The sequence below is a fragment of the Urocitellus parryii genome, chromosome 6 (assembly GCF_045843805.1).
Source record: "Urocitellus parryii isolate mUroPar1 chromosome 6, mUroPar1.hap1, whole genome shotgun sequence".
Lineage (NCBI taxonomy): Eukaryota > Metazoa > Chordata > Mammalia > Rodentia > Sciuridae > Urocitellus > Urocitellus parryii.
Genome location: NC_135536.1, coordinates 68,879,104 through 68,892,764, shown reverse-complemented (window position 1 = coordinate 68,892,764; position 13,661 = coordinate 68,879,104). Strand labels below are relative to the sequence as shown.

The 13,661-nt window shown below is 35.4% G+C and overlaps 1 protein-coding gene across 1 annotated transcript in view; it reads right to left on the bottom strand.

Annotated features, from left to right (window-relative positions):
• Window positions 1–13,661, bottom strand: part of Kcnh5 (potassium voltage-gated channel subfamily H member 5) — a 280,612-nt gene that overhangs the window by 241,422 nt on the left and 25,529 nt on the right. Inside the window, exon 2 of the mRNA XM_026385185.2 lies at window positions 13,022–13,145. Within this exon, the coding sequence (XP_026240970.1) occupies window positions 13,022–13,145 (124 nt within the window). The remainder of the gene's footprint in view (window positions 1–13,021; window positions 13,146–13,661) is intronic.

The window sequence follows — 13,661 nt, the reverse complement described above, 5'->3', positions numbered from 1 at the left end:
AATGGACAGTTGGTTTTTGGAAAGATAAACAAAATTAACAAATCTTCAGGTACACTGACAAATGAAAAAAAAAAAGGGAGAAGACCCAAATAAATAAAATCAGAGATGATTGAGGAGATAATAGAACTGAGATCACAGAAATACAAATTATCATTAGAGGCTAATACAAACAATTATACATGACAAATTAGAAACCTTAGAAGAAACTATTTCAAAAAATTTAAAGGGAGGGAACTTTTCCAAACTTATTCTATGAAGTCAGCATTACCCTGATACCAAAATCAGACAAGGACAATAATAAAAGAAAAATAGAGATCAATATCTCTTATGAACACAGATGTAAAAATTATCAACAAAATACTACTCAGACTGAATCCAACAGCACAGAAAAAGATTATCCATCACAATCAAATGGGATTTATCTTAAGGATGCAAAGATGGTTCAACATTAGCAAAACAATAAATGTAATACATCACATCCACAGAATAAAGAACAAAAACCTTATGATCTTTGCAAGATATGCAGTAGAAGCATTCAATAAAATTCAACATCCTTTCATGATTTAAAAAAAATAAAATAAAACATCTGAACAAATCGGTTGTAGAAGGAATATACCTCAACATAACAAAGGCTCTATATGACAAACCCAGAGCAACATCATACTGAACACAGAAGAGCTGAAAGTGTTTCCTCTAAGATATGGAATAAGACAAACTTTTACCACTCTTAATGAACACAGAATGGAAGTCAGCCAGAGCAATTAAGCCAGAAAAAGAAAAAAAAAAAAAAAAGGAACACAAATGGAAAAGGAGGAAGTCAAATATCTCTATTTCCACATGTATAGACAAACCTAAAGATCCCACCAAAAGTCTATTAGAACTGATAAACAAATCTGGTAAAGTTCTAGGATACAAAAATTAACATACCAAAATCAGTTTCACTTTTATACATCAATCACAAACTTGCTAAGAATGAAAATCACAAAAGCAATCTTACTCATAATAGCTGTAAAAAATAAAATAAAATAAAATACCTGAAAGCAAGGTTAACTCATGGAGTAAATGGCCTCTACAATGAAAATTACAAAATACTAATGGAAGAAACTGAAGAAGACACAAAATAATAGAAAGACCTCATGTCCGTGGATTGGAAAAATTCGTACTGTTAAAATGTCCATATTATATCATTAAAATGGCGATATTACCAAAAGTACTCTGTAGGTTTAGCGCAATGCCAATCAAAATCCCAATGGCATTCCTCGCAGAAATAGAAAAAGCAATCATGGAATTCATCTGGAAAAATAAAAGACACAGAATAGCAAAAGCAATTCTAAGCAGGAAGAGTGAAACATGTGGTACAGTGATACCAGACTTTAAACTATACTACAGAGCAATAGTAACAAAAACAGCATGTTTGGTACTGGTACCAAAACAGGCAGGTAGACCAATGGTACAAAATATAGGACACAGAGACCAATCCACAAAATTACAACTATCTTATATTAGACAAAGGGGCTAAAAGCATGCAATGGAGAAAGGATACCATCTTCAACAAATGGTGCTGGGAGAACTGGAAATCCATATGCAACAAGATGAAATTGAATCCCTTTCTCTCACCATGCACAAAAGTTAACTCAAAATGGATCAAGGAGCTAGGAATCAAACCAGAAACTCTGTGTCTAATAGAAGAAAAAGTTGGCTCTAATCTCCATCTCGTGGGGTCAGGCTCCAAATTCCTTAATAGGACACCTATAGCACAAGAGTTAAAATCAAGAATCAACAAATGGGACTTACTCAAACTGAAAAGTTTTTTCTCAGCAAGAGAAACAATAAGAGAGGTAAACAGGAGCCTACATCCTGGGAACAAATTTTTACCCCTCACACTTCAGATAGAGCCCTAATATCCAGAGTATACAAAGAACTCAAAAAATTAAACAATAAGAAAACAAATAACCCAAACAACAAATGGGCCAAGGATCTGAACAGACACTTCTCAGAGAAGGATATACAATCAATCAACAAATACACAAAAAAATTTCTCACCACCTCTAGTAATCAGAGAAATGCAAATTAAAACCACTCTAAGATACCATCTCACTCCAGTAAGAATGGCAGTCATTATGAAGTCAAACAACAACAAGTGCTGGCGAGGATGTGGGCAAAAGGGTACACCTGTACATTGCTGGTGGGACTGCAAATTGGTGTGGCCAATTTGGAAAGCAGTATGGAGATTCCTTGGAAATGGAACCACCATTCAACCCAGCTATTCCCCTTCTCCGACTATTCCCAAAAGACCTAAAAAGAGTATACTACAGGGATACAGCGTCATCAATGTTCATAGCAGCACAATTCACAATAGCTAGATTGTGGAACCAACAGCCAAACAGTGTACCAACCTAGATGCCCTTCAATAGAGGAAGGGATAAAAAAAAAATGTGGCATTTATACACAATGGAATATTACTCAGCACTAAAAAATAACAAAATCATGGCATTTTCAGGGAAATGGATGGCATTAGAGCAGATTATGCTAAGTGAAGTTAGCCAATCTCTAAAAAACAAATGCCGAATATCTTCTTTGATATATAGGAGGCAACTCAAAACAGAGCATAGAGGAAGAGCATGAGAAGAAGATTACCATTAAACAGGGACGAGAGGTGGGAGGAAATGGGAGAGAGAAGGGGAATTGCACGGAAGATGGAAGGAGACCCTCATTGTTATACAAAATTACATATAATATGGTGTGAGGGGGAAGGGAAAAAGAGAGAGAGAAAAAAATGTGTTACAGTAGATGGGGTAGAGAGAGGTGATGGGAGGGGAGGGAAAGGGAAGGGGGATAGGAAGGGGATAGGAAGAGCCGCAGAATACAACAGACACTAGTATGGCAGTATGTATAAACATGGATGGATACCAAATGTGATCCTGCAATCTGTACACGTGGGAAAAATAAGAATTCATAACCCACTTGAACCAAATGCATGAAATATGATATGTCAAGATCATTGTAATGTTTTGAGCAACTAATTAAAAAATAAATAAAAAACTAGAGATCAGATTTGGCTATAATTGCAGATCTACCTAAACAAAGATTTATTTCACTATACTTTGTAAGTAAAGGAAAAAAATACAAGATAATTATTTTAAATTCTAAAAAAAAAGTCTATATTATTCAGAATGACTTATAGATTCAATGCAATCCCCATCAAAATACCAACAGCATTCTTCATGGAATAGAAAAAAAAATCCTAAAATTCATGTGGAAGCACAAAAAAACGCAAATAATAAAAGGGTTCTTTTGCAAAAAGAACAAAGCTGGGGCCATCATTGCTGTCCTGGATCTCAAGACATACCGCAGAGCTACAGTAACCCAGACAATGTGGTACTGGCCTAAAAACTGACACACAGACCAAGAATAGAGATCCCAGAAATCAATCTACCCATCGACTTTAAAAATGGCTCTACACAAAGATGCCAAAAATTATACACTCGAGAAAGGAAAACCTCTTCAATAAATGGTGCTGGAAAAATTGAATAACCATATGCAGGAGAATGAATTATCCCAGATCCACTCATAATATATCCATCATCTATACATAAACCCTGAAATTATGAAATTCCTAGAAGAAAACACTGGCGAAACACTTCAAGACATTGGTACAGGCAGGGATTTGGGGAGTGGTTTTTGGACTCCCAAGAGCACAGGCAACAAAAACAAAAATAGACCAATGGGATTCTATCAAACTAAGAAGCTTCCGCACAGAAAAAAAGGAAACAACAGAATGAGGAGAAAAACTACAGAATGGGAGAAAATATTTTCAAACTATTCATCTGACAAAACATTAATATCCATAATATAAAAGGAACTCCAAAAACTCTACAATAACAAAAAAAAACTATCCAATTAAAAATGGGCAAATGATCTGAATAAGCATTTCTCAAAAGAATAAATAAAAATGGTCCATAACTATATAAAAAAAAACCATTCAACATCATTAGCCATCAGGTAAATGTAAATCAAAACCACAGGATATTATATTAAGTATAACAATGAGACATCATCTTACCCCAATCAGAATGGCTATTATCAGAAAAGCAAAAAATAACAAATACTAACAAAGATGCAGGAGAATAAAACTCTTACACTCTGCTGGAGGGAACGTAAATTAATACAGCTATTATGGCTAACACTATGGAATCTCCTCAAGAAACTAAAAATGTATCTAACATATGATCCAGCTATCCCACGTTGGAATATATATCCAAAGGAGATAAATTCAGCATAATAAAGAGACAACTGCATTCCCAAGTAAACTGCAGCATTATTCTCCATAGTCAGAAAATGGAATCAATCTAGGTATCCACCAGTGGATTAATAGGTAAAGAAAAAATATAAATATATATAAATATATATACAGAGAGAGTAATATTAATCAATCATTAAAAAAAATAAAATCCTGTCATTTAAAGCAAAAATGGATGAAACCAGAAGACATTATATTAAATGAAATAGGTCAGAAACAAAAAGAAAAATATCACATATTCTCTCTCAAATGTGGAAAATGAAAAAGTTGAACTCAAAGTAGAATAGAGTAGAATACTAATTGCTAGCGACTGGGAAGAGGAGCAGGTAAAGGGGGAAAGGAGGTTGGATAATTGGTAACAAAACAGAAGGCATGAGTTCTAATACTCTATCTACAGTGCACTAGGTAGACTGGAGTTCACAGTGAACTACTACATATATTATGAAGAACTAGAAGAGTGTAGCTCCAAGGCTCTAAACAAAGAAATACGGAGGCGGAAATGCTAATTACCCTCATCTTATCAGTACACATCACATACATGTACTGAAATACCCCAGAAATAAGTGCAACTTTTATGTGTTAATTGAAAAGAAAAAAAAATGTATAAAAAGCTTCCTAATGTCTGGCATTCCATTTTTATAAGACAGCCTCACAAACATCTGATCATCTACAAGACTGAACTCTCTCAAGGACCCTCATCTCTAAAACTCCATTTTTGATGCTTTCAAAATCAAGTTGTGCTTCTAGTTTTGGGTACATAGTGCTATGTTGTATCATTCTAAAATAGCTAATGGCTGTCCAGACCATTTCTTTTACCAAGAATATGTGACACTGCTGGATAAGAAAGTTTTTGAAGGGTCAAATGTTTATCTTTGTTATGGCTTTACTTCCGTTTTTCAAGGAGCTGCATGTTGACCAGAGACAGATGCAGGTGTGGTGGTGCCTGAAGCTGGGCAATTTTTAGCACCCTCTTCAAGAAAAGACTGGAAAATGTTGAAATGCAATTAGACACAGAGCCTTCAAAGATACCCACTCACATGAGAGGAAATAATGCTGTGTGCAGTAGCACATGCTTCTAATTCCAGCAGCTCGGAAGGCTGAAGCAGAAGGATCACAAGTTCAAAGCCAGCCTCAGCAACTTCCTGAGACCCTAAACAAGTTAGTGAGACCCAGTCTCAAATTTTTAAAAAATTTTACAAAATGGGCTGGCGATATGGCTCACTGTTTAAGCGTCCCTAGGTTCAATCCCTGGTACAAAAAAGAAAATAGGAAATACAACACAGGTCAGGTGCAGTTAAAGGTCTGAAGAGAAGATTAAAATGAACAAGCAACTTTTCAAGTAAACTCTGAAAACTTCATCTTCCTTAGTCATCCTTTCTGAGACTAAAATAGCCTGTACTAGAGCAAAGTAAAAATGCTTAAGGAAAAAAAAAATCCCAATTATTTAAAATCTGAAAACCTCTTTTAAGGCCCTTTCTATATTTCTTACCTTGTTCCGTTCAGACTTTTCATTCTGAGTTTATGATACTATGTCTTTTTAGTGACAGAATATACCTGAAGTGGCGAAACATGGCAGTTCAAGAATAAAAGGTATTTTTAAATGGACTATAAAGAAAGTCTGAAATGTACTATCCATCTTCTCAAAGCAAATGTTCCAGAGGTTAATTCAAACCCTGGAAAGTATTTCCACCGAAAGTTATCCAAACCGTACAAAGTCGATGACTCCACATTCTCTAGGCCCGGCACATGTTTATTTGCTTGGCTGTGTTACATGTAAATGTTGAATGTCTGATTACAATTTCCCAAAGCACAACAGACTCAAGCACAACACAGTCTTGGGATGGTTAATGGAATTTAAGGGAGCCAAATTTTAAAAGCAGTCATCACCAGACTTGAAAACCTATGTGTAATAATGTTATTGGTTTCATGCCTCTTATTGAATATACTCAATGAATATATATTAGGAATATAAAAAAATATATAACTTCCACTTGCTATCTTACACTGAATACCAAGTTCCCCTTTAGTAATTATAAATGCCTTCTACAACTTCAGTGTTATCTTATTGGAAGGAAAATAAAATTGGTTTCACAGAAGTAATCCATCTCTGCTATAATAGGGAGTAGCTATGGTATAATTCCCTTGCCCTTGGAAAATTACAAACTGTAATTCATGAACAAGTCATATATCCTCTCTGACCTTCAGTCTTCTCATCAGCAAAATGATGATAATGTTAACCCAACTCAAAGGGTGAAGACTAAAAGGATGACATGTGAAGTTACAAAGTACAATGCAGTTAGTGTTCAATGGTTGGACCATTGCTGGAATGTGTCTTATAAGTGGAGTTAGAAGGACCTCCCCACTAGTCCCAGTGCTATTCCTTTCCTTTCTCCCATTCTGGGACACAGATTGGATCCTGTTTGTTCACAGACTCACTATATCTCAAAAGGAGATGCCCATAATCCTGGGCATCTCCCTTTGTGAGCCTACAAGGTGTTTTTTTTTTTTTCAAGCAGACCTCCTGCCTCAACTTACTGCTTTATAATCATGCCATATCACTGACTGGTGACTATGTTTGGTTTGTGTTCCAAAAAATTGGGGAATAGGTAGCTTTGACTTACAACAGGATTTTTTTTTTCAAAGAATAATATTCTTTCTGCTCCCATCTATTGTATTGTATAAAAACTTTGTTAAGAACTGTATGTTTAAGAAGAGACAAGAAGGCTCTAAACTAAGCACTGAGTACAAACAAGCTTCATTATATCTCACAGGAAGGATGTCTATAATGGTTGATGGACCACCAAGGAAGAAAAGAACTTTTACAACTCAAACGAAATACAACCTAATCATGAGCTCTACCAAACTATCTTCCTTTGTTATTGAGTGATAATGTTCCCAGACAAAAACATCACAAATATTCAGTCACCATTCTTAAAGGTGCTATTATATGCCAGCTGTAATTCAAAAACAATCAAAAGTTTCCTCCAAGAACCAACACAGTCCATTTAATGCACTTGGGAAATGTGGTCTGTGGCTCAGAACAGGCTGTAACAGTAGGATAATTACAAAGGCTAAAGGGAAGTGGACTGAGACCTCAGGTCAAAGATCAAAAATCAGGAAGGGGGCTGTGGCTGTAGCTCAGTGGAAGAGCACTTGCCTAGCATGTGTGAGGCACTGGGTTTGATCCTTAGCACCACATAAAAATAAACAAATAAAATAAAAATCAGGAAGCCTGAGAAAAGGAGTTAAGGAAAAAGAATTAAAAACAAATAAGAACACAGCCTTCAAAATCTCAAAACTATAATTTTAGAATAATTCAAAGGCTTTACCAAAAGGCTTCACAACCCATTAATTCATATGGTTTTAAAAGGATTTAGATAGAGTTATAAATGGTAGATCAATAACATGTTCTTAAGGAAAGCCATGGGTAGGACTGGTTGCCTCTAGCCTTAGGAGTCTGACATCACTGAGGCACCTCCGCCCCCTGCACTTGTCCTCAGTGCCCCCATGAGGAGCAGAGCCCTCAGCCAAAGGGAAGCACACTGACTTTCATCCATCATGCATAATGTGCTCCTGTTGGCTGCTGAGTTAATCCTGCGTTAATAAAACTGCTTGTGAAATCCATCCCAGAAAGTGTATCTTAGTATCTCTGTTTGGTTGTCTAATTTGATAGCTTAAGTAAGAGATTATTAATAGCATTCCAGAAAAAAAGTAATTATATCTAAAAGCATCTAACTACTCTTTAATCCTCCCTTCCTACAGACAAGATTGCTCTTCTCACCCTTCTATCCAAAAACAAAAAACAAGGCAGCAAGGGTTTTTTTAAGTGTCAAGTTACTGACAGGTTAAAGGCTAATGTGGATCTTACCTACCAAACCTATCACAATATTTCTTGCATGTCAGAGTTTCTTAAGGGTCATCAGATAGGATCATATACTTTGAAATGCATTCCCTCAAAACCTATACTCTCCTTTAAACTTGCAATACTTCTTGTGTTCTCCAATAAACAGCAAAACAGTTCAAGGCTCAGAAATGCAATTGTTAGATGACAAAATGGAACAGATTTGAAAATCCTAGGCATTCAATGAGTCATAGAATTTTTTTTAATTTTAACTAAAACAAAAATGAGACAGTAGCTAGCATACATCAGATTTTTTAATTGAAACTTAGATACTATAATAGCATAGTGAAGATGTGGGAAAATCAGAATGCTCACTCATACTGGTGAGAGCAATAGCCCAGCACCTGACTAAAATTCTGCCTCTGGTCTACTATCCATCAATCCCATTTCTGGGCATGCAGACAAAAGAAAAAAAAATTCTCTCATAAGCCGCAAAAAGATGTATATAGGATGTTTATCTCCATGTTGTCATGGGTAGCAAAGAGTCAGAAGTTGGATCGCATGAGCAGTAGGATGGATAAATCAAAGAAAGGCCATAAAGATACCGGAGCTCCAGGCAACACTCATATATAATAAAACAGGTTGTGATACAGGAACATAAAGAAATCTCAAAAAACATAACGTTAAATGGAAAAAGAAAACATAAGTATTTCTGCATAGCAGAGATAATGGGGGTCATGTAGATGAGCACGTGGAAAACAGCAGCATTTCAAGAACACACATAATAAGTAAATGGAAGATGGACTAGGAAGACATCCAGTAAACACACTAAAATGAGCAGCTGTGGAAGGGGAATTTTTGAAAAAGAAATGAAGACAGCATATTGATAATATTCTAACAAATTGAGAAGTATGTTCAATTTGATTCTGTCTGGTAGAGGAGAAATTGGAAAAAACAAAGAAAAAGATAAGAAAACAAAAGAAATAAATCTTAGCCTCTTGACATTGTAAAAACACAAATTGGTATTTTTAAAAACTTTCCCCATAAAACAATTCACATTTGAATATTTTTAAAAAATGATTCTTTTTAAATTTTTTTTTCAGATATACAGTGTCACCAGCCACATTTTTCCACATGAACTGGAGCTCACTAGGTTCTTTTCTTTTTTTAATCATTTCAGTCATTTCTATAATAAATTCTTTTTAGACAAAAGCTTGATAATCTTACAGGTTTGAGATTTTTAAACACAATTTTTCATATCTCTGTTTGTATATAAAGTATATTCACACTAATTCATGTCTTCATACATGTACTTTGGATAATGATGTCCATCACATTCCACCATCATTGCTAACCCCATGCCCCCTCCTACCTCTCTGCCCTATCTAGAGTTCCTCTATTCCTCCCATGCTCCCCCTCCCTACCCCACTGTGAATCAGCCTCCTTTTATCAGAGAAAACCTTCAGTATTTGTTTTTGGGGGACTGGATAACTTCACTTAGATTTATCTTCTCCAAATCCATCCATTTACCTGCATATGCCATGATTTTATTCTCTTTTATTCCTGAGTAATATTCCATTGTGTATATATGTCACATTTTTTTATCCATTCATCTATTGAAGGGCATCTAGGTTGGTACACTGTTTGGCTATTGTGAATTGTGCTGCTATAAATACTGATTTGGCTGTGTCCCTGTAGTATGTTGTTTTTAAGTCCTTTGGGTATAGACCGAGGAGAGGGGTAGCTGGGTCAAATGGTGGTTCCATTCCAAGTTTTCCTGATTGGTAGCTTCTTATAATCTTGAGTTCATCTAAAATTTGTCATTATTAAAATCAGTGAAGGTCTCTAAATTATTCACAAGGCTATTTTCTCTGTCAAATGATTTATCTCCATATTCAGTAGAAATTCAGTGATTCCAAAAGACTATAATTTGTCATTATTAACCCTGTGTCTCTAAATATGGATATAATTTTCTTCTTTCCTTTCTGTTTTTTTAAGTCTCATGTTCAAGGGCTTTATAGATTCATTTAAGGGTGGAAAAGCTGTATGTTAAACAAAACCTCAGAACTGTGACACAGACACAGTTTTATAAACATTTTGGAGGTGGTTTTCTGGGTTTTTTTGGTTTTGAAGTTTCTCTCTCTTTTTTTTATAATATGTTTTTAGCTTTTTCTAGCATTATTATCATTCCAACACATGGTTTAGAAAGTAGGACTTTGCCATAATGTGTTTTAACAAATCTCCCACAACTAGACATTTTGATTATTTCTAGATCTTCACTCTTCTAAATAATGCTGCAGTAAACATAAAATGGGTGTAGTTTAATTTTAAAAGGGGGATGAGGAAGTTTAAAATGGGAGCGCATTAAAATAAATCATGCTTCCAAGAAAACCTGCCAGGGCTCAGATATCATTTGCTCATTTGTCAGATGCTAGACTTCATCGCTCTGTGTGGACCTTAAACTGGCTGCAATTTTCAGATTAGCAAAACACACTTGGCATCTTGTGCAAGCAAGTAAAAACAGTTCATGTTCAGAATATGATCATTTTGAAAATACAACTCTAATAGGTGAAGACTTAGGGGAAGGCTTGCACACTCTTTTTCACAGTGAAAAAAAATCCAGTATAGTCCAACACTCTCCCTCACTCAGATCAGATGTCCTGGATGAAATGGAGGAAATGGAAGCATGCTTTACAGAAGCACGGAAGAGCTGAGTTGGGGTTTATTGCAAAACAAGCCAATCTAATGCAACAAAAATGACACAATACACTGTCCTGTGTTCTATAGTGCATACAAAGTGAATAAGACCAGTTCCTGATTTCAAGGCACTTAATCTGGTAGTGGCGAAAGGAAGGGTTAAATAGCTCTTTTAGAGGTGAAAATATGTTAATATAACATGCCAGCTTTTTTAAGGAATCCTTTTGTAGGAAAAATTACACTTACAAAAGTGAACCCCTTTGGGAATTGGGCAAATACATGGGATACAGAAGGAATGGGAGCAGGATTTCATGGTATGTCCAGAAATGAACAGCAATCCTTGCCCCAAAATTACAACAAAACCAATAAAAATTCAAACCCAAGGGATAAGTTAAGGACTAAAGAGTGATGTCAACAGAAATACACACAAAGAACTAGGAGGAATCAAAGAAAAGAGAGACACCTATTGTTGGGGGGAAATCATAAATACCTTCAGGTACAAGATGGCATCTGAGACAGATTTGGTATGAAAATGAGATGTCAGCAGTTGTGGGAACATCAATGTTCCCTGGGGCTCTCTATCATGCCTATTGCACAGGGTAAGGTCAACCACAAAATTTAACCTTTCCCTAACTTAAAAACTGCAGGGGATACAGGAAAGGGTGATGCATGACGCAGACCTGCAATCTCCCAGAACATACGACACACTCCTAATGACAAAAGGCAACGCCTGCCCTATGGATAAAAAGTCACAAAGACATCAGTGCCACCAAAGGAGTTTCTCCACCAAAGGCCACACTTTTCACCACTCCTGTTTACCAACTGCATACCTGCAAGTAAAGACTGCATGTAGGAATGACTATAGTAGGGAGGACAGCTAGGGGAAGATACAGGAAGGAAGAGGAGGCTTGATCAGACTACTTCTCAAACCTGGATAAACATCAAGATAAACTAACTACTGACCCTATCCACCTGCTTTTGGTGGGTCTGATTCAATAGATTTAAGAGGTAGGGGAATCTATGTTTTGCAAAAGCTCTTTAAGGTTTAGTCAGGCTTAGATTCACCAGTATAATATGAAATCCCTGGCTTCATTTTAGATTCAGAATGAACATATAGATGTAAATGTAGATATATGTATATAGTTTCTCAGTATAAATGTGAAGATAAAAGATAAATCACTGTTTTGCTTAACATAGCTCAACCTCAGTTTTCTCATCTGAAAAACAGGATCAAACTAAAAAAAAATTTAGATCCTTCACAGTTCTAAAATAGTTTGATTTCAGAGCTTAATTGAGAGCTTAAAAGAAAAATTAAATCAAGGGGAAAAAAACACCCCATCTGGCCTTACTGAATTGTTGTGAAAAAGTTTTAGATTCTAAATTGCTTTTTATATGCAGTTTTATTTTTCCTGGTCTCCTTTTATCATAATACTCTCTTTAAACTTACAGAAATGGCGTATGTATATTTTTTAAATTGCCAGAAGTAATATAAATGTCAGAATTCTGTTTTACATAAGACAAAATAGCAACAGTAAAACATGCCAACATTACAAAGCACATGTGATTGACACAGGATATAAGCACTTCATTTTCATGTCCTTTAAACATTCATGGACCATGGTGTTCTCCTTGAATGGGGTTTGTTTATATTTTTTTTCTTTTTACTTTATTGGTTGTTTTTAGTTACATATAACATTAGGATTCATTATTACATAATTATAAAAGCAAGAAATGTCATTTGCTCTAATTCAGTCCCCAGCACTTCCCCTTGCCCTGCCCTTGTCCCTTCCCTCTTCCTTTCCCTCAACTCCACTGATCTTGATTTTCTTTAAAACACTGTTAGTCCCTCCACAGGTGCTGAATCCTTCAGTGGTTCTCTGACATGGGATGCTCCTCTGAACCCTCAGCATCTTTACTAGCTCCCGGCTCATTGAAACTGATCAAAAAGTATTTGTTGAATGAATGAATTAATTCACAGATATGCAAAAATCTCTCTCTTTGCAAAAGTTAACAATGGTTCTTTAAACTACATATTTCCATTGACAATCCAGTCTTCCTAGTTTACTAATATAAGTTTTACCCTATAGATTGTATATGTGAGTCCAAATAAGGAGAAAGCTTTTACTTACTTTCAGAAGAGTGTTCAATTTTAGAAAAGATTCCTAACTTTTTCCATGACATACCTGCAAGTGCTGCTTTTCTGCATGACGTCAGCTCGATGATACCCAGAGAGTTTACAAAAACCGTCATTACTGTAAACTACAGGCCAATCCACAATCTGGGCATTTCCCAGTAAGAAACTTGATTCTAAGGAAGAAAGAAACAAAGGAAGTTACTTAGCCTTATTCAACAATTTACTTCTTTCAAGTAATCAAAGAGGCAAATTCAAAAAGATGGCTGATTATGGTACAAGTAACCTAACCTATGAAATCAATATAGCATGATGATCAATGAGATCTGCAATACATACAAGATTTATACACAAACTAAAAATGCCATTTAAAGAAACTATAATAACTCTTTGCATTCAAGTACACCCTATGTTATGAAAACAATGTGTGATTACTACTATAATATTATTGACTATAATAATTACACTTAAAAATGGGTTAATTTATTAAGACTCTATGGGCACTTTTCCAAAAATACTTGACAACAGAGGCAAATTGTGTGACCCCTCTCCAAAAATTCTTTTAATACAATTTTGAAATTACGGGACAAATTCTTTATATATTAGATTGATCTTGAGAAGTATAATTTTAAATAGTTATAAGGGGTATTCTTTTCAGTAGAATGAATCAGACATTACTTTTCTATAATCAT